Source organism: Trichoplusia ni, chromosome 15, assembly GCF_003590095.1.
Source record: "Trichoplusia ni isolate ovarian cell line Hi5 chromosome 15, tn1, whole genome shotgun sequence".
Classification (NCBI taxonomy): Eukaryota; Metazoa; Arthropoda; class Insecta; order Lepidoptera; family Noctuidae; genus Trichoplusia; species Trichoplusia ni.
The window spans coordinates 6,741,309-6,768,239 of NC_039492.1; the positions used below are offsets into that span (position 1 = coordinate 6,741,309).

The window sequence follows — 26,931 nt, forward strand, 5'->3', positions numbered from 1 at the left end:
TATCACTTTATATAAAACATTCCCCAGCATTCCGAATAAAAATTTCCCACAGTCTGAAAGCTAACAACACCAAACAACAGCAACACAGCTGCAGCCCGCCGCATATAAAACACAAGTCATTATTCCGCAGAATTTACAAACACATGTAGCTACTGACGTAAAGACGAGCACGTTGGTCTTATTAACTGAGTAATTGTAAAAACTGTAGTCAATAACCACGGATGATTGTTTTCCGCGGTGTATAGCTTGCCTTTCACCAGAACAATGGCTTGTTATAAGTCAATGACTGTGTTGACAACCGATAAAAGTCAAGGAAACAATGTGAATTGGAAAAGGGTATCCATACGCATGATTTATTTTTAATTTTTAAATATTTACGTATCTCTGTCACGTGCTCCTGTAGCAGTGTCTTGTTTCATTTGCACCTTATACTATCGATGCTTATGACCTGGCTCGTTCATCAGGCTAGTCCTGGAGTCCTTCGTTGACTGGCATTTGTTTACCCAAAATGGAAATACATTTTCCGGACTTAAAAAGAGGCTATGACCCTTTAGTTCCGAAGGTTCTTCACAGGGTAGCCACTTAGGAAATGTCACTACACGCTAGCTTAAAAATCATATGACGTGTAAAGTTCTATAATTTATTCTTTTACATAGTAAACAATTTAATTGAAAGTTGAAAATCTTCTTTTATTTCAGGACCATTGGCTGTAATCGCGTTCGCGTTCGTTGCCTGTAAGAATTGGACAGATCTCGGTTGGGAGTTGGAGGACAACCCTGTTGCTACGGCGTTTGAAATCTTCTGGATGTTCTTCGAACCCATGCTTTTCGCGGTTACTGGTGCTCAAGTTGTGGTGCGTATATGCATTTAGAAGGTCCCAAATAATATTATCTTGTTTTGCTTGCGACTAGGTTACCCATTATGTAATTTTTTAGTATTTTTTATTCAAAGGCCATATCAAAAGTAATTTCAGTCTTTGTATATTCTTGAAGCACGTATTGTGTGCTTTAATTAAAATCAAATAGAAACAGATGTTTTACATAACAATATAATTCACTTAACGTTGAAGGAAAGAAAAGTAGAAAGCGGACAAATGTCGTAACAGCAATCATTATAATTCATTATTCTGCTCTTGACTTTTTCTTACGATTACTACTTGATTTTCCTTATCATGTCGCAACTTAAAAATAAGGTTCTTTAATACAGGGATATTTTTTGGTCATATTTGGCATAATTGGTCATATTTGGCTGCCTGCTGCCCATCACTCGTGGACTAAGCTCATGCTAAAACCAAGTTACATTCAGATTGCAGACTTGGCTCCTCACCTAGTACTGGTCGGCGGTGGTATTCTCGTGGCGTGTGCGGTGTTGCGTGCGATGGTCACCAGTGCATCGGCGGTGCGCAGCAACCTCAACATGAAGGAAAAGATCTTCGTCGGTCTCGCTTGGATGGCCAAAGCTACAGTACAGGTGAGCCAACATTCACAATAAGAAAAAAACTTTCACAGATAACGTGTTTCAAGAAGCTACTTTCCATATGTAGTCTATGAATAAATTCAGAAAGAAAGTAGCGACCATAGCTTTACAGCCCTGCTAAGGCACTGATATGTATAAGTACTCCTCAAAGTTGATGCTAAAAAATATTTATAAATAAAAGTTTACTCAAGCCCTAGCTTACATGTTGAGTAATATCGGATTCCATTATCATATTAATTACGATTAATTCTCGACTTGGATAAAATGAGAATGTACTAATTACAAGGAAAATGTGCTATTGGTATTTGCCAGGTGCTAAACCTTGTCCTCGTTAAACCAGTGTCTATACCCTCCGGGCTACAGTGGCCTCTTGTAAAACATGATATCAATTCTACACATATGCAGTCGCTATGTGGCCAATTAAAAGGATTTTATAATAGTTAATATAGTAATCTAAAAAGTAATTAACATTTAAAGTGAACTGGCAATTGACTGTTCTGTTCAATGATAACTTGTAGACACATGTTTCTATATACAAATTGTTTCGTTTGCTCCAGGCTGCTTTAGGCCCAGTTGCTTTGGACGAAGTACGGAAGATGACCGGTGCGGAACCCGACCCAGTATTGATGGGCTACGCTGAGACTGTCGTCACTGTGTGCATCATGTCCATTGTCATCACCGCTCCCATCGGCGCCATTGTGATCACGTTGACGGGACCTAAACTGCTCTCCAGAACCACTAAGCCACCAGTATTGGAAGGTAACCTACTTATTGCTTATAACATTGTGGTGAACGTTTTTCTGCTATATTTATTACTGATATTTGTTTTAAAATCTGTAGAAAGTATGGTCAAAATAACGTCTTCAATTAAAAATACATATAGAAGAACTATTAAAAAGATATTGATCAATTTAACAATTAGTAACGATCACAAGTCGTTTTAAATGAACTAAAAAGTCGTAATAATTCTACGCCATTTATGAGGTAAAACATTTATTTATCCATTAGAATAAGTCAAAGTCACATTCAAACAAAAACAAACTTCAGCCTATTTAGACAAAAATAACAAAAAAAAACATTTTTAATGATAAGAGAATCTTTGTGGTGACACTTTTCTGGGGTCATCATACGCGGAGTTATTTGTTTGGGGATAATAAAAGTTATTTTGGGGATAGTTAGAATTTGATGAAGGATAACTTGGGTTCAGGTTGGTATTGCTTGGGTATTGTCCATTTGAACCCGGATAGTTTGGCTGCCATTGCGTAGACGCGTTGTTGCCATAGGGTGAGCTGGAGCTGGAATTCCTAGGAGCATATGGTGAAGGATTATAAGGATTCATGTTGGTATTGGTCGGGTATTGTCCATTCGACCCTGGATAATTAGGTTGCCATTGATTGGGTCTTGAATGTGACGTCACGTTATTAGCGTATGGTGATGTTGGATTATGAGGATATTGTCCAAAAGACGAATTTCTTGGAAAGTTCGAATTGAAGCTATTATTTGATGACGGATAGTTTGATCCTGGATAATTTGGTTGCCACTGGTTCGGCCTAGATGGCAATGTTGTATTATATGGGCTATGCGGATATTGACCCTGATAGGGTAGCGATGGTCCTACACCTGGATACGGATTGGGGTAACCAGAATGTGTAGCATTTGGGGGTCTATGGCTGCCAGTATTGTGTAGATAGTTAAAAGTCTGATTGTAGAATGGATATTTCCCATTCGACGAACTGTTGGGGTAATGGGTGTTTGACCTGTTATAATTATTGTGTGGATAGCTTGAATTCACCGTTCCAAATTGATTAGTGAATGGGTTGTAAGGTGGATTATTGTGATTAGCTCCTCCATTTTGGTTGTTGTAGTTAGGATATCCTGGTTGCGAATAATTATGAGTCCCTTGAGTTTGAGTAAACCCTGTATTCGGATTGTAACCCGGTTGTGGAGGGTGGGCCGGACCAAACGAGGTGTGGTTAGTTGAACTCCATTGCCGCGGTCCTTGCGTGTATGGGGTAGGAGCCGAAGGGTTATAATTAGGCTGTGGTTGATATGGATTATACGGAGTTCCCGTTGGTAATTGTGGATATAGCTGGGTATAGCCTTGATACGCTTGCCGTTTTTTTCGTAATGGTATCGTTCGATCTGCCTGTTTATCATTTTCCTGTTCTGCCACAGTTTTAATATTGGAAACCATTACATCATCTTCAGGTATAATTTCCACATAATTCTTTGTTTCTATAGGTTCTACCAATAAAAAAGATTCTGCGTCTAATTCATTGTCAAACTTCTTGTTGACAACATTTTCTTGGTTAAACTGTAAACAACTGCATGAACCACAATATAAAACAGTCACTATTATTGTTATATAAACACCGTGCACTGTCCTCGACATTTTAACGACTATTAAACACTGACTAACGCTCACTACTCATTAACAGAAGAATTATCTGATAAACTTTGACCTTATTTATCTTACTATTCACATATAAGTGACAGACACAAGTGTTCACTGTTCAACCTTGTTTGTAATGAACCATACCTACACGCCACTTAGCTTTATAACTATTTTCCTGTTACGTTAGTAGCATATTCAAGTTCATAAGAAAATATTGTTCATATGAGGATAATTGTGTGCAGGTTGGCGTCGATCTCACCGGCCGTCTATCCGTGACATATCGATCATCGATGAGGAGGAGGTGGCGGAGCGCGACGCTGAAGCGGAGGCGGAGGACTCGCGGCCGAGCAGCCCCAAGGGGCGCGTGGCCTCGGCAGCGGCCCACAGCACCCCAGCACCCATCACAGTGCAGCCCAGTAACCACGCTTGAGTGCATCAACCCCAAACCTTCTATAATCATAAATGTCATTGTATGCGACCTCATTCGAATCGACCTGTTCTTTCTAACGCCATTAATATTATCTCTTAGATAGGTTCATTGATGTGCGACGCGAGGCCGATGACATACGAGTCATGCATTCGACGAGTTGCTAGAGATGTTAATCACAGCTCAAAATTACAGGTCCCATTAATTTATTCATTTGTAGATTTGCCCGTAGATGCTTAAGAATCACCGAGGAGTTTATACTACTTGTAGGAATCGATATGTTCTTTTTTGTTAAGCAATTTGTATACAGTACATAAAACCTTATCCTGTGAAAAAAAAGAATTCCATAATGTGCACCTCATTTTGTATGTTCTAATATTTATTATTCCACATGAAATATATCAAGCAATGCCCATAGCTCCGGAAACATTGTTTCTAACGATATTATTAGGTACTTAGAGGGTTTAGAATAGGATTATTGTAGTTCTATTAACTTTGATGTGATAAAGGTGTATACTTACTTAATTATTTGGTATCTTAAAAACCTCGCTAGTGAAGATTAATTATAAAAATAATTACGAGAATATTACCACTGTAAGAACATATTTAACTTATAAGTATTGTTTGTCTACTATATTCCTAGAAGTTTATTGCATAGTGGTCATCAGTATTGCTATTATTTATGAAAATCTTTAGTATAGGTATCAGAACGGATATTTGTTAATGTTATTCGGTACAAACAATTATTTAACATAAGGCTCGATGCAGCATGTCCACTGCTCATTGTCAATATGTATTTTAGATATATAAGTAGTCTGTACATTATATGTAAAAACATTTCTTCATTTATATGTACGTATTGCAACCACTACGTACTGATTAGTTTTTTATTGTACCATTTGTAAATAACACCGCGAAATCACATTGTTATGTAAGTACTTTTGTGCATGATGAAATTCAATTTAGGTAAAGTGATCTGTGGGACCAAATTATTTTAAATAATAAATAATAACATAGCAGACATCGCCTATCACAAAAGTATTAACTATTATAAGATCATTTTCACACATTGTCACTTTCAACAAAGAAAAATATATTATGTTGAATGTTTAGATATGACGGAATTATGATATTCAAAAAATATAATATTTGAAAAGATTATAAACGAAATTTGATGAACAATATTCAAAAAAGTATAAAAGCAATAAAATATTACAAAGATAACTATTGTTGTATATTTATTTTTGTTGTTTCTATTACCTGTCTTTTTTATTTTTCTGTTTATAAAAAATATTATAGGGGTTGATTCCCATTCATCCCATACTAACTTTAAAACAGAGGTTATTCTCATGTCCTGAATATTTTTCCCCGAAACAAACAGTGGTGTGACCTAAATAATTGCCGAATTCTCACGTGGCCAGTTGACGTTTTAATTTGACTACTATTTACGTATTTATCAAATCTATAAATAGATAGTTATAAGCAGCACAGTAGCAACACATCCATATTGATAAGCTCAAGAGCCACGTCTTATAGTAATGTTATTCCAGTTGTTGAACCGTGCCCGTGCAATACAAGGCACGTGGCGTAAAGTGGAGTACAGAGGCTTTGATTGGTGGTGGTACTACCAAGAACTAAATTTTGCCACAAAAAAATTAAAAAGGAAGCAATGAATTAACTCCTTGTTAAAACACCCCTCTCCTGCTTGCCCACTCGCTGCATTGATCAATTTGAAACGAAATTTGAATGTACTGTACAAGGCCCCGATTCTGCTATTTACAATGGTTAATGAATGAGTGGCAATTGGATTAAAATTGTAATTATTTCTATTTTCTTAAGCATTTTGTCAAGACAATAATTGGAAATTCATTGTATTGGCCTTGAGTGTGCCGTCTCGTACCGAATTTTCAAATTATTTTGTAGGAAAAAAAAAAGTCTTTTTAAGCCAGTTTTCATTAATTCATCGGCCATTGTAAAAACATTGGTCTACTGAAATGTTACATTTTGTGTTGTGTTTTTTAGAGGATGCATTCGAATCACGTAGACCTAAATAATGTAAAATTTCAACATTTTGATCAGGTGATAAAGGTTTTTAGACCTCCGAATAGGAATCAAGTTAATTTATTCATTACTGTTAAAAGGTCATTAAATAAAAACATAAATGGAATGAAAAAAGCTTTATTTTTTCGTCTTTTCCAATTTTGATTTTTTGTCTTAATATTGTTTCGTACTTGTTAACATTTAATTCTCTAGTTTGTAATTGTAAAAAGTATTAATACGGTGTTTAAAAGTGAAAATAGTTTTAAAACAAGTGACAATAATCGAAAGTGACATTTATTCAAGTAACCATTTTGAGAAAATTATGCAATGGTTATAGTTAAACTGTGCAAATATGTTTTTATACACTAGACATTAATACTTGCTTAATTGCTTTTGTATAAACAATTTTTAAAATGACAATCAATCTTTTTGAGTACATAATAGTTAAATCATAGTACTTTTTAGGTTATGTGTGTTTAAGAAGGCATTTTAAACACACATATTTGGTATTTCTATACGGATTGACATATTTTTTGTAATCATATGGACAGACAAGCCATTTGTTGAATCAAATGAGCTAAAATATGGAACTTAAGTACTTATCGATAAGAATCAAACTCGATTAACATAAAAATGTGATCTTCCGAAGCTGTACAAAAATAAACAAGAAATTTTCAGACTGAATCAAAAGAAATTATAAGTACGATACTACTAAAGTAACTTCCTACATTAAATTAAGAAATCTTATTGTATTTAAACGTATCTAGTAATACTAAATCATAATACAGAAGTAAATTAAACGATAATACAAATTAATACTTAAAAAATACTTGGTAGTAAAGGTAAATCAGTTGAAACATAAGTTGGCAATCATAACATATCTCTAAAGATAGTCTCACTCAACATTTTCATTTAAGCCACGTTCAAGGCACTAACATTCAGTAATCCGCGGCTTTTGATGCTCTGGGCCACAATTAAACTACTTACAATGGCCGGCGAATGAATGGCTACTGGATTCAATATAACACTATTTGTATTATTACACAATAATTGGAAATTCATTAATCAAATCTCCATTAATTCATCAGCCCTTGTAAATATCAGAATCGGAACCCCGGGGCCTACCGTTTCACTTGTGAAAGGGAGACAAGAGAGTCACGCTTCCACTACAGTTTTACGATGAGTTGGTGGTAGCCCCACAACCTTAACAGCTCGTATAATTAAAGTTGCAGAATCAACTCTGAGATTAACAGTACAACTCTTGCTTTTCTACTTAAATACATTCCGTTCAGGATCCAAAATAACAAAAGCCGCAGAACCCAAGGTCTTAACATAAATACATTCAAAACAGCCGCTTTCACGCATGATACCACTATCTTACTCTATGACTAGACCAATATTAAATTTTGTAATGATTTATAATGGAAATATGACATTGATGCAAACACGAACATGCTATCAGGAAGCTGTTATTGTGTCGAGAACAGAGCCGGATGAAAACCTAAACTGATTACAATTGAAATTAACAATTATTGTATAAGTCCCGAGGCCTTCAACCTCATCTCATAGTAAACTTAACTATTGTAGTTATGTAATAAGCTAAAAAGGCACAGTCTCACTTTAAGATAAGGAAAGGCTCCCTGGGGCCTACCACCGCCACGGCTCAAAGTATGATTATTGTGTATGTCGAAGAGAGATACCGCTCTTCCCCGTATATTGCGCTGTCACGCTTTGACAACAATAATATGATTATTATTGTTGTCAAAGCGTAGTGGTGGTGCGTCGTGGTGGTACTTCAAGACTTGGTGGTTGACCTTATAACCATCATATTGGACTCAACCCATCATCATACTTTCCAACACGAATCAAACGAGCCCGTACTTGAGAGTTTCGTATCACTTTCCTTGTTTCATTCATTTCCATAACTAATTTATCTACAGGGTTTATCACTAGATCATATTATTAGTTTATTTTATGAATTCATTTGGGAGCTGCCATCGTCAAATTTTACTTGCAAAAATTCGTAACAGGCAGCCATTGACAAAAGAATAAAATCTTGTAAAGCTCGTGCTTTCTAAATTTAGATTACTTTTCTACAGTGGCGTCAATTAGTAAAACAATTTTGTATAATGTGGGAGATTATGATTGCTTAATATTGTTCTGTAAGGAAAGGCGGGCGTTGTTTCTCTCGTCCGTGCTGATTGCTCGAGACAGGAATGTGGACGAAGTACGCGCAGACGACGACGTCCCGTTCTTCTGAGCGTCGGGTTTCTCCAGCCCTGTCGTATTAGTACAATTACAAGTATTAGTCACCAACATTCACATAAACAAACAAATACATTATATATAGGGAGTCATTATTATTTTTGTCTTTAAAAGTCTTTTAATCGTACAATTTTGAAGCGTATTTGATGAAATATGATTATTACGTATTAATAAATAGGAATATGATTTTGACTATACCTACTGGAATTTAAAGACTTAATATTTATTACTATGTTATTAATGAACTTAGGGACCCTAGTGAACATAAAGTTGAATTCAATTTATGGATGCAATAGAAAAATCGCAGTTAGAATCGAAGAGATAAGAATAAAACTCCTATTTTAAAATTCCGGCAATGGTAAGTATTGAATTAAATTAACACTGAGTAAGTTTGGTGCAGACAACATAAGGCATTACGATAGTAAATAGTGCAAAAGAAAAATTAACATTCGAGAACAGTAGTCGGAAATATCGCAAGACGTCTCATCTTGCTGGAATGTTAGCATCGTGTGTTAATTAAGCGTTTCAGTCTAAACATGTAGATGGGCCACGTCGACGGTGACTTTGTAAACTAGTTAATAGAAATTGTGATAATTAAACAAGACACAACGTTTATAAATTATCACTAGTATATACTTGTATCAATCGGTATCCTTGAACAACCTGAAAACAATAAAATCATCTCTCACTATAACACAATGTTGTGAAAACGTAAAACAGTCATCAAATAAATTCATCATTTCATCGAACTCTAGCCACCTCTTGAGACTATCAATTCCGTGAACATAGATAAGTGCTTGAATAATCACGACGCACAAATAAGCAATAATTTGTTTATGTCCACCATTTTATTGGTAGGCATAGGAAAAATACGACTTTATGAAATTCCTTTTCTTTGTGACGTATTTCGTCTTCACTCAACAACGAGTGAATAGAGCCAAATGTAACAAGCTCTATTCTAATTGTTGAGTACCTGGGTACTATATTTCGAATAGAAGTCTGTCTATTTTTTGTACTGCTTCGCAAGAAAGGTAATCAGCAAGACTATGAAAGTATAATATGGACAAAGTAATTAGGCGTGTCTAAAAACAAAAGGGCAATATCTTATTGCCTTTTTTGCGTCAAGAAAAACTACCCGCAGAGTATAAAAGCTCGTCTTTAAGCTTAGAAAGTCAAATATAAAAACTATCTTACCTAGCCTCTTCCGCACGAGGTAATAAAGCTTAGGTTTCATAACTAGGATGAGGAATATGAAGACTCCTTGAAGTTCGTTGATGAGGTCGATGATGTTCCACAGCCACAACGGGTCCGTCACCAGGGTGGACAGCAGCTCGGAGATCCAGCCCGCGCCCATCACCACCCACAGCTTGCCAGTCAAGACGTATCTGGAAACACGTACAACACCATTTACGAATTTGTACAATAAACAAGATTTTCAAATATGTTTCAAAAGTCTTAATATTGGTGCTCAACAAGTTTATCAGTAGAAATGCGAGTCTAAGTTCTTTTCCCCCGCCTCATCTCTTAATATGAATATACGAGTTAGCGCCACATCTCAAATCAGTGAATATGATTGTCAAGGGCCTTTTATATCCTATAGATGTCATGAACATTTGTTGCTGACTGTACCTATATTTTGTTAGCTTAACCTTTGTAACCTCCATTAAATTTCTGAAGTTTCATTTCAATCTACTTGAGTTGCTTACCTCATCTTTTGTGGTCGTAGTGGAGTTAACTACTTCGAACTTTTTATGCTTCAAATAATTGTATAATTCATTGCATAATTTTTGGAAAATATTGCAAGATTTTCCGAATAAAAACTTTTTGGTCTTTTCCTTTGGTAACTTTTCAATGGGTACGAGCGTTTCCTCCTCTTTACTTAAAAAGAGTTTGCATTCAACAATGTACTTGTGGACGACTTTGTAACATACAGGCTGATATCATAATCCAAAAACGGTCCACCATTTATAGCCTACTTGTATAGTTTTTTATGAGGTAGGAATACAATACTCGTGTCCCGTCTCTGTAACCTTGAACTTGCTGAACTGAATATAAAGCGATAATTACTTACTTAGGTCATAGTTATGACTTGCTTAGTGATATGGGTGTGAAGATAAAACCACCCTGTTTATGACCGCCTCATTAAACCGAGAATAAATATTTTATGGGACAGTCGTATAGCAGTCAGGTGATTAAGATCGTGATTAAGTGTTAATATATTTGTGGTTTTAAAAATGTACCTGAAGTATTTTTTAAGATAATTTCAGTGCAGAATAAAGAGCAGTTACTTCTTTAATAGATTCTTGCTATATTTCGAAACATTTCAGCCAAACAAGCAAAGTTGCTTAAGCATGAATTTCTGTACACGATTTAGTAAAATCCCTGTTACAGAGTTCAGTACATTTTCTGTAATTTTGACAAATTAAACCTAAACTTGACGTTCTCTACATGAGTAGGTACTATAGTATAATATGATAAAAATAGATGTCTTTCCTTACTTTATTGTATACCAATGCACTTTTCCTTTATTGTTTGCCTGTTCTTTGGAAAATCCATATAAGAATTAACTACCTATATTCTTGCTAATTGGTGGTAAAGTTAATATCATCGCGCGTTCAAATAACTACAAAAACCTCAAATGATATCCGCCTTGATAACGTCAATTAACAGCGTATATTACTTCTCACATCTTCCTAGTATAACTGGAGACAAAAACTACTGTGCTATGTAATAAATATTATTAAATTTAAAATGAACACTCGAACAAAAACCGCTTTTGCTGCTGTAAGGTGTTGTACTTTCTTCTAAAATTATCTTGTTTAAAAAACTGTTCATGGAAAGTAAGACATGGCATGGTTTTATTCGAAATATTTACACTTATCTAGAAATATTGGAGATGAACTTTGATGAAATCCAACATGTCACTATTGACAGAATGAGGAAAACGAATACTTATCGGGATTATTGTCCAAAACATATTTTATCTAGCGCAATATTTGAACTACAATGTCAATGAACGCGCCAATATTCATTCAACGTTCTTTATTAATATTACTTATTGTTTTAATCATAGATACTAGTAACATGACATAGACGGGCCGTAATGAAAAACACAAGTTCCCAAGAGCAATATATTATATTGTATAGTCGGAAAATATCGCTACGCTTTCCACTAATTCGTATCCCAACGAAATAATGATTTTCAAAAGAATTGTTTACTGTTTCAATTCGCACAAAAGCGAATGACAACAAAACAACATATTGTATGTGTTTATTAAAGATACCAATATTCTTTATCTGTTCGTTCACGTAAACACCTTTTGGTACGATTTGTTTTTATTATATTTTTAGTGCAAAAAGACGCCTAAATAGATAAAATTCATATGGTTCGTTTACTCTACTTATCACAGTATTTCGACTACTGTCTTATTAAAGCACAAATTTTTGTGTCGAAAGGAAAGATGATTTAAATGCTGGTCCATTCAGAATTTTAAACAATTGTTTTTAGTTTTTATAAGGTAGGCTACCATAACTCTGACAATATACGAGTGAACACATAATGCAACAATAACATGGCATTCATGTTATTACTTAACGAGCTCGAGTAATTATTCTCCTGACAGACGTCCACTTCATTCATTAATAGGTAGGAGTGACTTGTTAATCACACTTATACGCATAATATCCTTATTAAAATCCAAGTAGTGATGCGTAGGGCAATGACAAACAAACATACGCGAGTCTACCGCTCTTAAAGGAGTGTGAGAGCGAGACTCACCGATACTTCATGTAATACTCTGTCTCGCTTCGACGACAGCAACGGTAAAGTGGCGTAAGCAAAGAACATAAAAGCTACGGAATTATTCAAGTAATTGCAATTTAAAAGTTCCGTTTCAGAGTTAGGGACTTTTTGCCTCTAATGCTTAAGTAGCTTTGTCAGAGTTATATATACAACGGAAGCAATTGTTCTGTATTTATGTACGTTACAATAAAGTTATTCACAACAAATTATAACATCGGGCTTACTAGTAAAAACTAAAATAAACAGTATCTCGGTTTATCCGACATGTTCTGGCTAAAAATAATACTCGTGAATAATTCCTTGACCACCAAGTAATCAGCAGCGGGTAAAAATACTGGCAGTCGGATTATTAGTAGAAATAGATTCTAAAATAGGTATTTTTCAATACTATTAAGCGATTTTTACGGTTTGTTTTTATTTCAAGAATTTGTGATGGCTTTGGACGAATGATTATCCGCCGGTCTACTGAAAAATACTTTAAATGAATAGATCTCAAAAAAGTTATCCTAAGATTGATCGCAAAAGGTTGATGAACAGGTTATTTAAACCTTTTAAAAACCAGGACAGAGATCTGTGCTCGTTGAAGTAGATCAATCATTTCTAATATTTATGAATGAATCCCGAACAGCCAAATCTTGTATCAAGTTTATAGCTACTTAAATTAGAACGTAATCCACTTGTTGATCTTCCTCTAACCCACTTGTTGACGCTGTTTTAGAGAGTCGAGCAAAATGAACATTTTCTGAGAAAAAAGATATAATTTCAGTCGAACATTTATTCAAATAAGGTTTCTATAATATTCAATAAAGCTAATTTATCATATTCAATAAATTTCGGAGATGCCTAGCTAATTTCAGTCGCAAATAGTACATTAAATCATGAGATAACTGATGATGAATCATTAATGGTTATAAAACAACAACAAATAGTACTTTTACAATTTGAAAAAATCTACTTACTTGGCTCTGTCGACTCGGAAGCGTCTCTTGGCCCGGTCCCCTACGGAGCCAGCCTGCAGTCTATGGACCTCGGACTTGACACGAGCGCAGTGCCGAGCCGTGAGCACCCACAACACAAAGTTGGTGCAGGTCACCAGACCCATCGGTATCACAAAGAATATGTAGTGCGGCCAATCCGAACGGGTGTTCTGAACTGCAAATACCAACATTTATATTATGCATCAAAGATACTCAAGAGGATATAATAAACACCCAGCCAAAACAAAAAGAGAAATCCTTTTCGAAAACCCGTTTGGAGGTGTAAATATAAAGGGATTGTTTAAGAAAAAACTAATGACGTAACTTAAAAAGGAGGACATTATATTTACTACACTGGCCGTCAAAAAACTTTAAGAATATTACATTTTAAATCTATGGATGATGATTAGGTACTGTTGTGAGATGTTGTCATTCAACATCGATTACAGCATAAATATCTATTGAGGGATAAACCACTTTGAACATTAAAGTAACTAGCGGTTGAAGTACGGCAAAAACTACCGTGGACAATGCTGGAATGACTTGGCTCGTTTATTGTACAAACCAAAATGACGTCAGATATTGGTACCGATGTTGATTGGAATGATCAGGGACTTTTTATATGCAAAATTCCAAAGTCTTGTAAAGGTTGAATGGTAAGATCCGTTAAGATCTGTTTTCTGAGACTGAAAATTAAAAGTAAAAGTAAATGTTTACATGAACTGTGTCAATGTAAGGTCAATGACTGTTGGATTCCTGTCGTTCATATTATTAGATTTACTTTAAAAGTGACTGAATACATACATACATAGTAATACATATTCTATCTATCTATCTATCTATCAATCTACATGCGATAGATTTATTCACCTATGACAACTGCATTTAAAAATATTTCTGTCATGAATTCTTGGAATTATTTGACCAACACGTCGTGTAAACAGAATTATCCCACCTACTCAGATAAACACTCGTCAATTAGACAGATGTGTTTCCCAGTTACAAAGATGCTACGCGTCGGCTAGACAACTTAATTAATCATGGGCCAATATTTGTATCACTCGATAGACCATGTTAACAGATTACATCACAATATAGGGCACTGGCTAAACAGCGAAGCCTATTGTTTGCAGTATCAAAAAATCACATGAACAGGAATAAATATTGTATTTTAGAATATCCTAGATGTAATTAAATGTTTCTATATTCTTTCCTTAACTATTGTCACTACCGTTTACGTCAGCAAATCGGTACTAAGCAAAAAAATTACACTTCCGTTATTGAGGCCTGAACAATACGTGAGAACTGTTTCTAATACAGATATCAAGGTGTGAAATGAGCAAAAAATATAATTCGGAAAATTCTGTAGTTGTAAGAATCAATGACGAAATAGTTGTGTTTATTATTTTTATTGTACGCAGAACTCCACCGGGAGTTTACTTTAAATGTGCGGGCGTTTACCGAAATTTCACATCTATCAACAACCGAACATTCTTATGAAGGATAGATTCATAATATTTTGTACATTTAGCATATTCATCATAGACGTGAGTCATTCAGTCCCAGAGCACTGAAAACTCTTCACTATAGTTCGATAAATGATGTGAATAAATCAATAGCAACAGTTTTAAACAGCACAAAATATAATAACTAAAGTTTGCATAAATTTAGACCACGTCTAAATTAAATTAAGTATGTACACTTCGTAGAAATATGCAAGGTCATTACACCATGTTTTCATAGACACACTTTGTTCATTTTTTCGAAGTATAACGGGCATGTAAGAGTAACTACAAAAGATAAGAAAAAAATCAAAATTGATGTCAGAACAAAATCAATCTCTAAAATTTTGGATCGAGCTCATAATTGTCTAAGAAAATACTTACATGTACCGAACCAGCACATCCCGACGCCCACGTTAGCATCAAGGACGGAGGTGACGGGGTACTTGTCGAAGAGGTACACGATGAGGGTCAGCAGGATGGAGGAGCTCCAGGCGTACAGCGAGTACCACAGGAACCGGCGGAGCTCTGCGTCCGCCTTGCGCATCGGCTGCACTGTACGTACACTCCTACGGAAATAGAGCAATATGTAACTAGAAAAAAAAATCTGCTGAAATAATCCGAAGACACATCCACGAGATTAAGTAATTTACGATGGGCCACGGCCCACGGGCCAATCTCCTCAATGCACGGTATGGCCATTTGATCAATCTACTAGTACGCTTTTATAACTATCGCAATTATAATAATATTTTTCAAGAACAAAACAGCATAAGACTATATATAGGGGATGGTGTTCATACATTAACACTGCTGCCCATTTACTTTATGGCGGTTTTACAAACATACCAGTGGTAACGGCGTGACGCGAGCTGTTAGCGCGTACCTATGGGGTCTTTATTGGTTTTTACTACTCCCATTAAGTCCGTTGGGTCATGGGGATTCGTTCACTAATCACTAAGTTAAATACACATGATAACAAGCATCCGATACCGATATTTCCGACCGAATTCCGATAAAAATTAAGCCCTAGATAACGAAGCTTTAAACATAATAAGTTCATTACGCGTTTAGATAGGGATGCTTGCTACTAATCATACAATCATGTATACTTCAGCTGAACTATGAAATTATAAACAAAAGCGTTAACACTTACCATACGTATGATGCGTATGGTTTATGAATGTTATCGTAATAATCGGCCATATTTTAAATAAAAGTTTGTAAAGTACACGACCTTCATAGATCGTTTATAATATGAATCGCTTTGTAGATACTTTGCATATTCAACACTGTAATTTTTCACAGTATTGTGGTAGTAATGACGTGGTTTAATTAGTGCCCTACCTATACGATCCCAAACGTAAAGTGCGTTTTTCTATTCTGTCGGTTTTCATTAGTTCTGGCTAATTGTAATAGTCACGCTTGGTCTTTTTAATCTCTCATTAGAAACATGAATGGAGCTTTTACTTAATTGTGAAACACAGACTAACAATTATTTTGTCGTTTCTAAATGGAATACATTATGAATATGTAATGAATTGTAAATTAAATGACAGCGAACGTAGAAGTGTGAACGTATTTATTTAACGTAGACTGATTGTAAAGATAATGGGTAAACGGTTCCATCTCACTGCGCTGACGCTTCTCAAGGCTGTAGCTATTACAAACGGGAAGCTAAACTCTCCATCAGCGCTCAATAAGAAACGTTCAACGAAAATTTTATGTAGATTTGGAATATGCGAATACCCAATTCAAATTCGAACCGTAATTCGTCTACGTCATCTTCTATTGTTTACAAAATAACCAAGATACAACAACAACTTTTCGTTTTCTTCCTGACGACATTTTCTGAATTAGTTGAGAATAAAGTCCAGGAGCAAATTGTGAAAAAACATGTGCCTAACTACTGTCTTGTATGTTCTGTATGTCATAATACAAATATTGTTATTACTAGGAAAATATGTTACAATAAAATTGGCAGACACGACCTGGGCTCCGATGAACAGAGGGCGGGGTGATATCACGTTAGTCCTAAACCGCACCCACTCAAACTGGGCTCAGTCCGACATGTAGACTTCACTACAATACATTTCTCAAGGGAAATATCGATCCAACTTTGCACAAAACGATACATTTTATTAAATTTCTATAGTGGCATTTGAATCAAGAGATAACATACAATTATTTTTAATTAGCAGCAATTTTTCAGAAGTGTACTAAAATATTTCTAGCTAAAAATAAGCGACTGTAATCAAGAGCAGGCTGTTCCCATATAATGCCAAATTTCTGGGCTATATTTTTAGCAAAACAAATACAAATACTTACTATTTGTTTTTTATTCATCAAAAGGATAACAGGAAATAAGTTAAGAGAATATCATCTTCTCTTGGTTGAACAAATGGTTCAAAACATGGTTCTGGTTATGTACATTGATAATGAGCTATCTAGTTTTACATCCTGTATTTTATTGATTTCATAACAAATCCAATGTTATTCCCCATAAAAATGTAGCCAACATCATAATTAATAAATAAGTATAACAACGAGTTGCTATTATTATCCATTGTTTAACTTCCATTAGATCATTGGAGAATTAGTTATGTTTGTATATTTATTTTGGACGTCTTAACGCGGCCCCGGGGATTCTCGCCATGTGCAAATATCAAAGAGCCGGTATGTAAACTTATCGATAACTAAGACTAAACTAATATTTACCCACATTGCGACAAACGACTTCGAGCAATGCTCAACGGATTTGTTTAATCAGCGATGACAGTCAAGAATGACGAGATATTACGTTACCGATGCCTTATTGAATGGAAATGTTGAATGCAAGAATCGTTACCGCCCATTTTCAGTAACATAAACAGTGTATCCCGTTGCGTTACTCATTGCTCAGCCTGAATTTCCAACCGAACGTAGAGTATCGTTACACATCTGTAAAATCCGGTTGTGTAGGTTGATAGATCGACTTATTATCAAGAACCAATACTTCATCTACAACAGAATTTGTGGAACCCACATTGATTTAGGAACGAATAAATCAGTTTCGTTTATACAATTCCATTCATCGTACTTCAAACGTTTCAATAAGCGGTGTCAATCTTACACAATAAGAGCTTTTAGATCTACAACGCTTTTCTCTACCTGACGGCCAATTTATCGAGTGAACTTGATTTTGATACACTTTAGTAAATAGTCCAACACTGCATGCTGTGTCTGGCACTATACTCGCCAGAATATTTTCTGTGCTACGATATAAACACATTCTTATTACACATTTCAGCCATGAACTGAATTGGATGTTATGAGGTGCACGTGAAGAAGACCTTTAATAATTTTGATACGTATGATATGATAAATATGAATAACAAGTTTCATTTAGCACAACTACTAATTGCATGTTTTCCTTTTGTCGATGGCAATCTATATTGGTTTAGCCTAGAATTTTGATTCAAGAAATTACTGAATTAAGTTGTAGCCCGTGAACGTAGAAAAGCAATTAATATAAGCATAAGGTCAAGTCTAACGGTACATAAGACGCAAGAGGTATATATTACATTTTATCATGTCTGTCTATCTGTGGCATTCTACTTACCTCCCGAACTGATTCAGCGATTCCAATTTAGTTTTTTTTAAGATTATAGCTATATGCCAGTGTTTTTACTTTTAGAGGAGCTCGTGGCTAAGCTATAACCGCATAAGTGAATCGATCACAGGTTAAGCAAAGCTTGACGCGGTTGGTTCGTAGATGGGTGACCATCTTTGTCATAACGAGTTCCTCCGTGTTTCGGAAGGCACGTTAAATTGTGGGTCCCGGCTGTTATTCCTACATCTTTGACAGTCGTTACAGGTAGTCAGGAGCTTGAAAAGTCTGACAACCAACTCTAACCAAGGGGTATCGTGTTGCCCAGGTAACTGGGGTGAGGTCAGATATGCAGTCGCTCCTTGTAAAACACTGGTACTTAGCTGAAACCGGTTAGACTGGTAGCCGACCCCAATATAGTTGGGAAAAGGCTAGGCTGATGATGAAGTGTTTATACTGTTTTTATAAATGCTTTTCGTGACAGTATTTGTGCTTTGGAGTTTATATTCATTGCAAAACAACTAAATATGGACTAAAATCACACTACAAATCTTTCCGAACATGTTTCCCAGAATTTTAAACGTGTCAACCGTAAATTGGCTGGGAACAGGGCTAAAGGCACGACCGAGACTCGAATTTTGCAAAAGACTAATAACACGTTAAATCTGAATCTTCCATTCACACGTCATTTGTACAGTAGGCAGTCTAAATGTTTTGGTTCTTAACTAAACTTACCCAAATGTCCACCAGATGTCGAAGCACATGACGTTGAGCCAAGCGAACGCAGCCACGAACCCGAAGTAGATCCCGTACCCTGTGCAAACAATGAGGCATCATATACTTATACTCCAATACCTAATGAAGCTTACAGCACACACTATTGCAGCCTAGATTACAATACTTCTGTACACAGTTTGATGGTTTACAAATGATTTGTTAACATATTTAATGAGTCTGTCTACTATTTTAATACTTCCAATGTGCCTATATAAGTCAGGAGAGCAACGTCCATTGTGTATGTATAAAATGCCGATAGACAGCTAAATATATTTTCCGGTGTTTAAAAGGGAGCTCCGAAAATGGATTCGAATTCCCGAATATTTAGCCAAATCAAGTGAGTTTTCTCGTCTTAATGTTATTTTTAATGATCGTTATGTGATTAAATTATACTAAAGAAATAAATCTTTTGAAGTTAAATGATCAAAGATTGTGCAACGAGGGTGGCAGGCCTCTGTAGCTCCTCTATGAAAATGATTGTGACCTAGAAAGACCAAAACTTAAAAGAACATTGATTTTTTCCCAATAGGTAGGCTATGATGCGCTTACAAGAATATAGAAATAAAAAATTATGCGTATCCTAAATTAATGTAATTTATTAGTTGAAAGACATTAATTAGATCGCCTAATTAGATACGACGACTATAGGAAACAATAATTTGTATCACGTACATCTAGTATTGTGATATCATGCAATATTTTTCAAGTGCTATGAAAACTTAACAACAGTCAACAGTTTATATAAACGATCCATTGTTGAGCAACAAAGTGACACATTGCGGTGATTATATCATTGATCACTTTCATAACGTTATGTTCTATATTATGAGTAAATATGTTTATTGATAACAGTCGATTATACGATTAAACAGAGCGACACATGTACTCGAATGTTCATGTACGGATAAGAACAGGACAATTCGCGGAGATGATATTGCATCAACTCGCAAGCAGTCTTTAACAGAAAAATAATGAATTTCAATATTTTTATACAAAACGAAATACAATATGATTCACCGGATTCATACTGACTCCCAGTGTTCAATATTGTTTAGGTAATATATTTTTTCGATGACGGTGCGTGCATATGGTAAGGGACGCTGGGATTTGATGAATAATAATTATAATTATGAAGATTTTTAGACTGAAAGTCCCAGTTTTTTACTGGTACTTGAAAGGATATTGAAAGAGTTAATTATCAAACATACAAGTTGAGTAGATTCGTCCGATCCTGAACTCTGGGAACTAAAATGACGCAAAGCGGTTAATTAGGAATCAGGGCTCCAATCCAAAAATCTAATTGCCATTCACTCATTGGCTATTGTACATTGCAGAATTGAGACCCTGATACCTAATTAACTCCTTTGCGTCATTTTATAAAAACAAACTTCAACAGTAACTAATTATACTTGAACGTAAGATACATTTCTTGGATACTCTCAAGTATGTGAACTATTATAAGTCTATAAATAATGTTACAGCATTCCAAATCATAACATTCTGCGATCCCGCGATACTGGAGATATTTATAGGTACTTATATGAAATCCCTAACGCCCTGTGTAATGTAAGAGTTAGAGAAATATCAACAAATTACGTCTTCCTTTAAATATGTAAAAACACTTTATTAATATCTAATATATTTTTATATTTTTTTTCGAGGATTTTATGTGTATATCTAGAGAAAATGTGTTGCATAGGCAAGAGGTATTTGTAGCTTTTAGCGTGCTTTAGTGACAACGATAAAAAAGAAGCACGAAAAATAAAATTAATTTGAGAATTTAAATTATGATGCAATAAAATTTAACACAGAATTCAATGCTATTGAATATTGCTAACTACCAAAAAGGAAAAAGCCAATCATCGGCCTCGCCTTTTCCCAACTATGTTGGGGTCGGCTTGCCCATCATATTCTTCGCAATGCTCCGCGACGTGGAACAAGCCAATACTTTAAAATCTCTACATTTACCTATCTAAATAGATACTCCATATTATTCACAGAAAACGAATAAAGAAGCCTTTGTTTGTTGCATTCGATGTTAATTAGTGTAAACCAATAATATTATCTGAGAATTGAAACTAGTATTTGTGAAACGTGCCAATCTTAACATTTGGTTACACTACTTGCGTGTAAATTTAGCAATTTACGTAATACAAAGTTACACATCTTGATTAACTACGTTCAACGAGTGCATTCTATCGAATTGATAGCAAACGATCTCTTTATAATTTCTTTATTAGTTTATTGTGTTAGATTAAATCAGTTCATATATTTTTTGACCTTATCTATCTCTTATCAATTTATCTATACGATATTAATAAAAGGTTTTTGTGAATGGATTTTATTAAATTTTGATAAATTAAGAGTATAGCATTGGATACTTGATATTTCTTAAAGTGCCTAACTTTTTATGCATATTAATTAAAATAGCACAACATTCGATAATGTTTTAAAAGAGGTTTTTGACCAAACAGTATACAAATTTATTTGGTTGTTTTTGGACAACTCGTGTTCAACAGAATCAGAGCACCTCAAACATTATCTGACGTTAAATTTAAACCGAAAGTTGTCCAAATACTCTCGACCCGTCGAAACTGTTTTTATAGTCTCTCTTATTACAACACAATAATAATTGTGTATCTACCTACATATATGACAGCTTAACGTCAGACAAAGTTATATGAACTTTGTGCATTGTATGTGTGATGTCAAAGAAAATAAAGACGGAATGACTTTTGGCTTATGATTTTTTTTAGTAAATATCTGTTAATGGCTGTGAGTAATTTCTGAAGCACATAATTCAAATAGAAAAAAGCTCTAGAAGTAAACAAAATATTACCGAGTAGTGTGCAGATAGTAGCGTTGGGCACGTGGTTGTACTGCACGCGCGCGAGGCAGCAGAAGGCGAGCAGCATCATGCTGACGTGACAGATGAGCGTGCGCCCGTGCAGGTTGCGGAGCTCGGGCAGTGACATGTACACCACCAGCGTCAGCGCCAGGCATACGCTGGATATGCAGATAGACTGTTGGTGGAACACTTGGGTTAATATAGGTATCGAGAGAACATTCAGAGGAAAGATTCATACACCACTACTTATTAAAGCAAGACTGCAGTTGTGAAATCAAGACAGAGCATACGTAGTATAGTGTGCCGTTTCGCTTCCACAAATAAAATATTCCAAAAATCTTGAAAACATCTATAATTATTGTTATCAGTTACTTTGAAGTGGAAGTCTTTTGTTTAAGCTACTCGGTATTGAGTATCCATTCCATATCACAATTCTCTATTATTGAATTAAGTTGTACTCCTAAACACCGGATAAGGTCAAGGACTTGCTTGCTGACAGTCAACATCAGAGCCAGACAATCACTGGATGTACGGATCAAAGGTAGCAATCACAAAAACCTTTTTGTTCTTATATTCAAACCTTGACCAAGAATATTATAAGCTGGGAAATACATTTTACGTACCATGTAATAGTGGAAAATTAGCAAGACCAATAAACTGATTGTAACCAAACAATCTGGAAACTTATTGACAAGGCTAGGCTCTGTCAGTTTTTCCAAAACATAACCACGTTTATCTGTAGCTATATTTGGATGTCCTATCTTTATGTTATCCGTCTTCTAGGCCTCTTGACTGTGATTAACAGTACATTCATATTAGAAGAGATGAGATAAAATTGTTTTCCGTTATCAAAGAAGAATCGACAGGCTGTCAACGACTTTATGAATTATCTCTTGATTGTACGGAGAAGTTACAAGGAAAACAGATGATGAATTATGAAATTAGAAATTCCGATCGTTATTCATAAACCGATCGTCATATCTTCTGTAAAATGATTGTTAGTACTTTTTATTTTATCAGCGACCCCATATTATCGCTACGTATTTAATTATTCGACATCAAAGTGAGTTTTGTTTAAAATTATTTTCCGTGTATTGTATTTTATAAACAAAACCATTGATATCCTGTTTATGGACACATAAAATATCGAATCCAATTTCCCTTTGACTGACTTCTTAAAATTGTTTTGCGTTTTATAAAATAACCGGTCGAGTGCAAGTCGGTCAGGGAGAGTTCCTTAAAACGAATTCGAAAAATATATTTGCATGCGGACCTGCAAATGTATTTGTCAGCTAACAATTTTATGACCGTAACCGTGGCTTATAACCTGGCAGTTAATTTTACTATTTGTTAATATAGAAATATCTACGTCATCTGATCAAATGTTTTGAATTCTTCATATCGACGTAAAATTATTTTTGCAAGCGTAGAGACTCGACTGTTTCCTGAAAGGTGACTAATAAGTTAAATAAATAACCTGTAAGATTAATAAATCATAAATAAAGTAAAAACTAATACTTGTTCCTTAAAAATTACAGAATGCCTGACTTTAAGTAACTACCTAACGTGGCCCAAATTTAGCATTTGTCTTAAAATGATATCAAATGCCACCCTTTCATAACCAAAAAAACAAACAATTGAATCTACCAAGCCTATCGTATTACAATACATCCACAATACTCCATAATGGCCTGAAATTAACAGAGGGCTATGATTACATGCTATCCGATGACGTCACCCCTCATCTCACCTACTCTGTTTATGTTTTTGTATGATGGTTCCCTTATGGCCGCCTCCGAACAGAAATTAACCAAACATTATCCCGTAAATTATAGAAGCGAAGAAGGTTACTCAAGACATTGACTTTGACAGCTATATCACAAGATCCGGGTAAAGGAAGTTAATTCAAACATCAACGTTACTTGATGGCAATGAACCTGCTTAAAAAAGATGGTGAAATCTCATATTTATTAGAAAACTTCTATGAATATCCTAAAGCGCTTTATTGAGTCACTGACCGTTTGTTTGTCAGTCAAAGATTGGATTGATCTATTGACTCTTAGTCTAATCTAAACAGAATATAATGGATTTCATTAAAGTGATACTCCTTTCAAAAATATCACATCTCAACGGTTTCCGACAAGTAAATCAGCGTACTCATCAATTTTGCCTTTGAAGACGTTTCATCATACAAATTGTAGTAAAATTACAAAAAATAAAGTTGCTAGATTAATGATCAATCCTTCCAGTCTGATTGAAAGCAATACTATAACGTTATAAATGCAAAAGTTTGTATGGATGTATGGGTGTTTCTTCCTCTTTCACGAAAAAAAACACTGAACAGATTTGGACGAAACTTGGCACACAGACAGCTTTAACCATGATTAACAAATAGGATTGATTTCTTCCTGATTTTATGGTTATGTACCAAGGGACAGGTTTCGATTTGTAACAGCTAGTACTTACTATATAATTGGTACTTACTATGAGAGACATTTTGAAGTTCTTCACGGCTGTAGGAGCCTTCACGAAACAGTTGACGGCGGTAGTGAAAATGTTGTTTTCAGGACATTGACGGTTGTCAAAGGCTTCTAAACAATAGCCATCTCCGAAGCTAATTGGAGAGACGAGGTGTCCTTCGTGGTCCAGATGATGACGGTCTCGTGCAATCGACTTGTTTAGCACAATACGACCCTCGGGACAATGCAGGTCAGTGCGGATTCCCATGATATCTGAAATAAAACATTCCTTTTTTCATTTATCCTCAATGCACTTAATAACTACTTACATGTTTGAATGAACTGGTGAGTATTTTTCGAGTTTGAGTATTATTTTACAACGATGTCTCTTAATGGATTTTACTTCTACTTCTTTCTCTTTTTTTTTATATATTAAATATCGGGCAAATTCAAATGTTTCTTTAATCAATGTCGATATTTTTTGAGTTTTGGAATATTCTTAATTTAAAATTTCGACACAGCGAAATTTGGGAAAATAGTAATGGTCCAAGAGTCCGTGAACGCCAACGGTATTAAAGGTCTGGCGTCCACGGGCTCTTACTCTATAAGCTTACCGGCTATATTCGGCGTTTTGTGTAGCAATGGCTCCAAGTAGTCCGTAATGTTGAACAGAACGACATCGTCCGGCTTGTTAGGCACACATTTACTAACGAAACTGCCACATCGTCGAGGCTGGTAATGATGACCAATAGGGCAGCACTTCCTCACGCAATAAGCACCATACTTGGCACATTCAAGAGAACACACACGCGCAACAAGCCCACTACTTCCATATTGTTGGTCTACACACCATTCCCCTGAAGCAATATCACCACCTCCACCTCCATCCCGTCTTTTAACCTTCAAAATACTTCCATCTACCACTAAAGAGTAAAATTCCTGAGTTAATTCTATACTGTATTGATCTATTTTACAGTTCAATCCATTGTCGATTTCATAAATACTATTGTCGTTTAATTTGAAACGCTCGAATAGAAACTCTTCCGTAGAATTGGAATCACTTCTACACACATGAAACTCGGTATCGTAACTTTGTAAAGCTGGACAGCATTTCCGGAAATGGTTCACGGCTAGTTCTTGTTTTGTAGAGCTCTCTGTCTCATTTTTAACGCAACTTAAACCGACAACTTGTGGAATATAGGGTTTCAATGTTCCATTCACAATTTCTAATTCTAGCCTGTCGTAGCAGGTGTTTTTGATTGTGAACCTATTATCTGATTCCGATGATATCAGGTGTACCATTTGCACTTCTTCACATTCTGAAGGTATGCCGTACTCCGCCAGCACGTTCTTACCAACGACAAGGGGAGAAATTGTTACATTATAACTAATCAAGGCACCTACACGATTTATGCACTGGTATGATCCATCTTCTAAGTCTTCAGTATCCGAAACTTTAACTAAACTTTGTCCATCCGAACAGCACTTGTGAAATACGGTGGCTCCCGGGATGATTTCGGCACTGATGGTCACAATAACACTCACAAAAATAAGGCACCGCATTGTTTGTAAAATAAACATAACTAAGGTGTCTGTATAACAATTTAATATACAAATGTTCACAACAGGTGGTGAGCATCGATCGGCGTGTTGGGCATTGTTTATTATTTTTCATGGACTAGCGAAGCGTGCGCCGTAGCAGAGCGTCGGCGTCGCAATGATGCGGCCGACAGCCAGCTTCGCTCGTCTGCGATCTACGTTGGAGGCTGCTGCGCCCTTGATGCCGTCCGTCACAGGCGTTCACGAGCTTTTGTTACACATTGGGGATTTTAATTAGATCACTGCACACCACATACATTATTCACTAAAACAAATGCTAATAAAATTTACGTAGATAAGCAAAAAATAACAAATAATTTATTATGCAGCAAACACGTCACGTAGCACTGAATCGACTGTCTTGCGAACGTCGCGTCGATATTGCACAAAGACGTTGACTTAAAATGTTTATCAGATATCTACCGATAAAACATGAAGCGATTGATTGTGTACTAAGAATTTTTGGAGTAAATAAATATTCTATTAGTAATGTGACCTAGGCACCGATAACGGATTGAATATTTGCAAATAGATTGCAAAACAAACAGTAACTACTTATTTTAAAAACATGAGATATTACTACGCAGATTGATATCAATTCATCGAAGGACTTTTTTGGTAAGAGATTCTAATCCCAACGATAAACAAACACCCATAAAATGATAGCCAAGAAATAAATTAAGAACAACACTTTATTTAGATATCTTGAAGTTGAATGGGCTTTGTTAAAAACATTTGATTCACCGAGCATCTGTGTTATTAATAATGGAAGGAA

General features: G+C 35.4%; 3 protein-coding genes across 8 annotated transcripts in view; 1 reads left to right on the forward strand and 2 right to left on the reverse strand.

The window, feature by feature from the left end:
- The window catches only part of LOC113501450 (sodium/hydrogen exchanger 9B2-like), a 44,943-nt gene extending 39,418 nt beyond the window's left edge, over positions 1-5,525 (forward strand). For all 5 annotated transcript variants that reach the window (XM_026882596.1, XM_026882598.1, XM_026882599.1 and 2 more), the window contains 4 exons: positions 699-853; positions 1,306-1,470; positions 2,034-2,235; positions 4,114-5,525. In XM_026882596.1, coding sequence (XP_026738397.1) covers positions 699-853; positions 1,306-1,470; positions 2,034-2,235; positions 4,114-4,301 — 710 coding nt within the window. In that variant the 3' untranslated portion in view covers positions 4,302-5,525. The remainder of the gene's footprint in view (positions 1-698; positions 854-1,305; positions 1,471-2,033; positions 2,236-4,113) is intronic.
- On the reverse strand, positions 2,453-4,105 carry LOC113501457 (sporozoite surface protein 2-like). The gene has a single exon (XM_026882608.1). The coding sequence runs from the start codon at positions 3,866-3,868 to the stop codon at positions 2,558-2,560; it is 1,311 nt and encodes a 436-aa protein (XP_026738409.1). The 5' UTR covers positions 3,869-4,105; the 3' UTR covers positions 2,453-2,557.
- Positions 5,526-6,460: 935 nt separating the features above from the next.
- On the reverse strand, positions 6,461-26,455 carry LOC113501453 (probable G-protein coupled receptor Mth-like 3). Of its 2 annotated transcripts, none has more exons than XM_026882602.1 (8): positions 25,172-26,449; positions 24,583-24,830; positions 22,090-22,273; positions 19,209-19,287; positions 15,269-15,453; positions 13,365-13,557; positions 9,798-9,988; positions 6,461-8,617 (listed from the first exon to the last, which is right to left on the reverse strand). In XM_026882602.1, the coding sequence occupies exons 1-8, from the start codon at positions 26,136-26,138 to the stop codon at positions 8,478-8,480; spliced, it is 2,187 nt and encodes a 728-aa protein (XP_026738403.1). In that variant the 5' UTR covers positions 26,139-26,449; the 3' UTR covers positions 6,461-8,477. The 2 variants fall into 2 exon arrangements, with proteins under 2 accessions (XP_026738403.1, XP_026738404.1); XM_026882603.1 differs by lacking the exon at positions 6,461-8,617 and adding an exon at positions 8,832-9,266 and having other exon boundaries at positions 25,172-26,455.
- Between the last annotated feature and the right edge of the window lie 476 nt (positions 26,456-26,931).

Coding starts and splice junctions, on each gene's coding strand:
- LOC113501453 (XM_026882602.1), bottom strand. CDS start 26,138: ATGTTTATTTTACAAACAATGCGGTGCCTTATTTTTGTGAGTGTTATT. Junction 19,288..22,089: donor TACTATCTGCACACTACTCG/GTAATATTTTGT, acceptor TTGTTTGCACAG/GGTACGGGATCTACTTCGGG. Junction 15,454..19,208: donor GACATCTGGTGGACATTTGG/GTAAGTTTAGTT, acceptor CTATTTCCGTAG/GAGTGTACGTACAGTGCAGC.
- LOC113501457 (XM_026882608.1), bottom strand. CDS start 3,868: ATGTCGAGGACAGTGCACGGTGTTTATATAACAATAATAGTGACTGTT.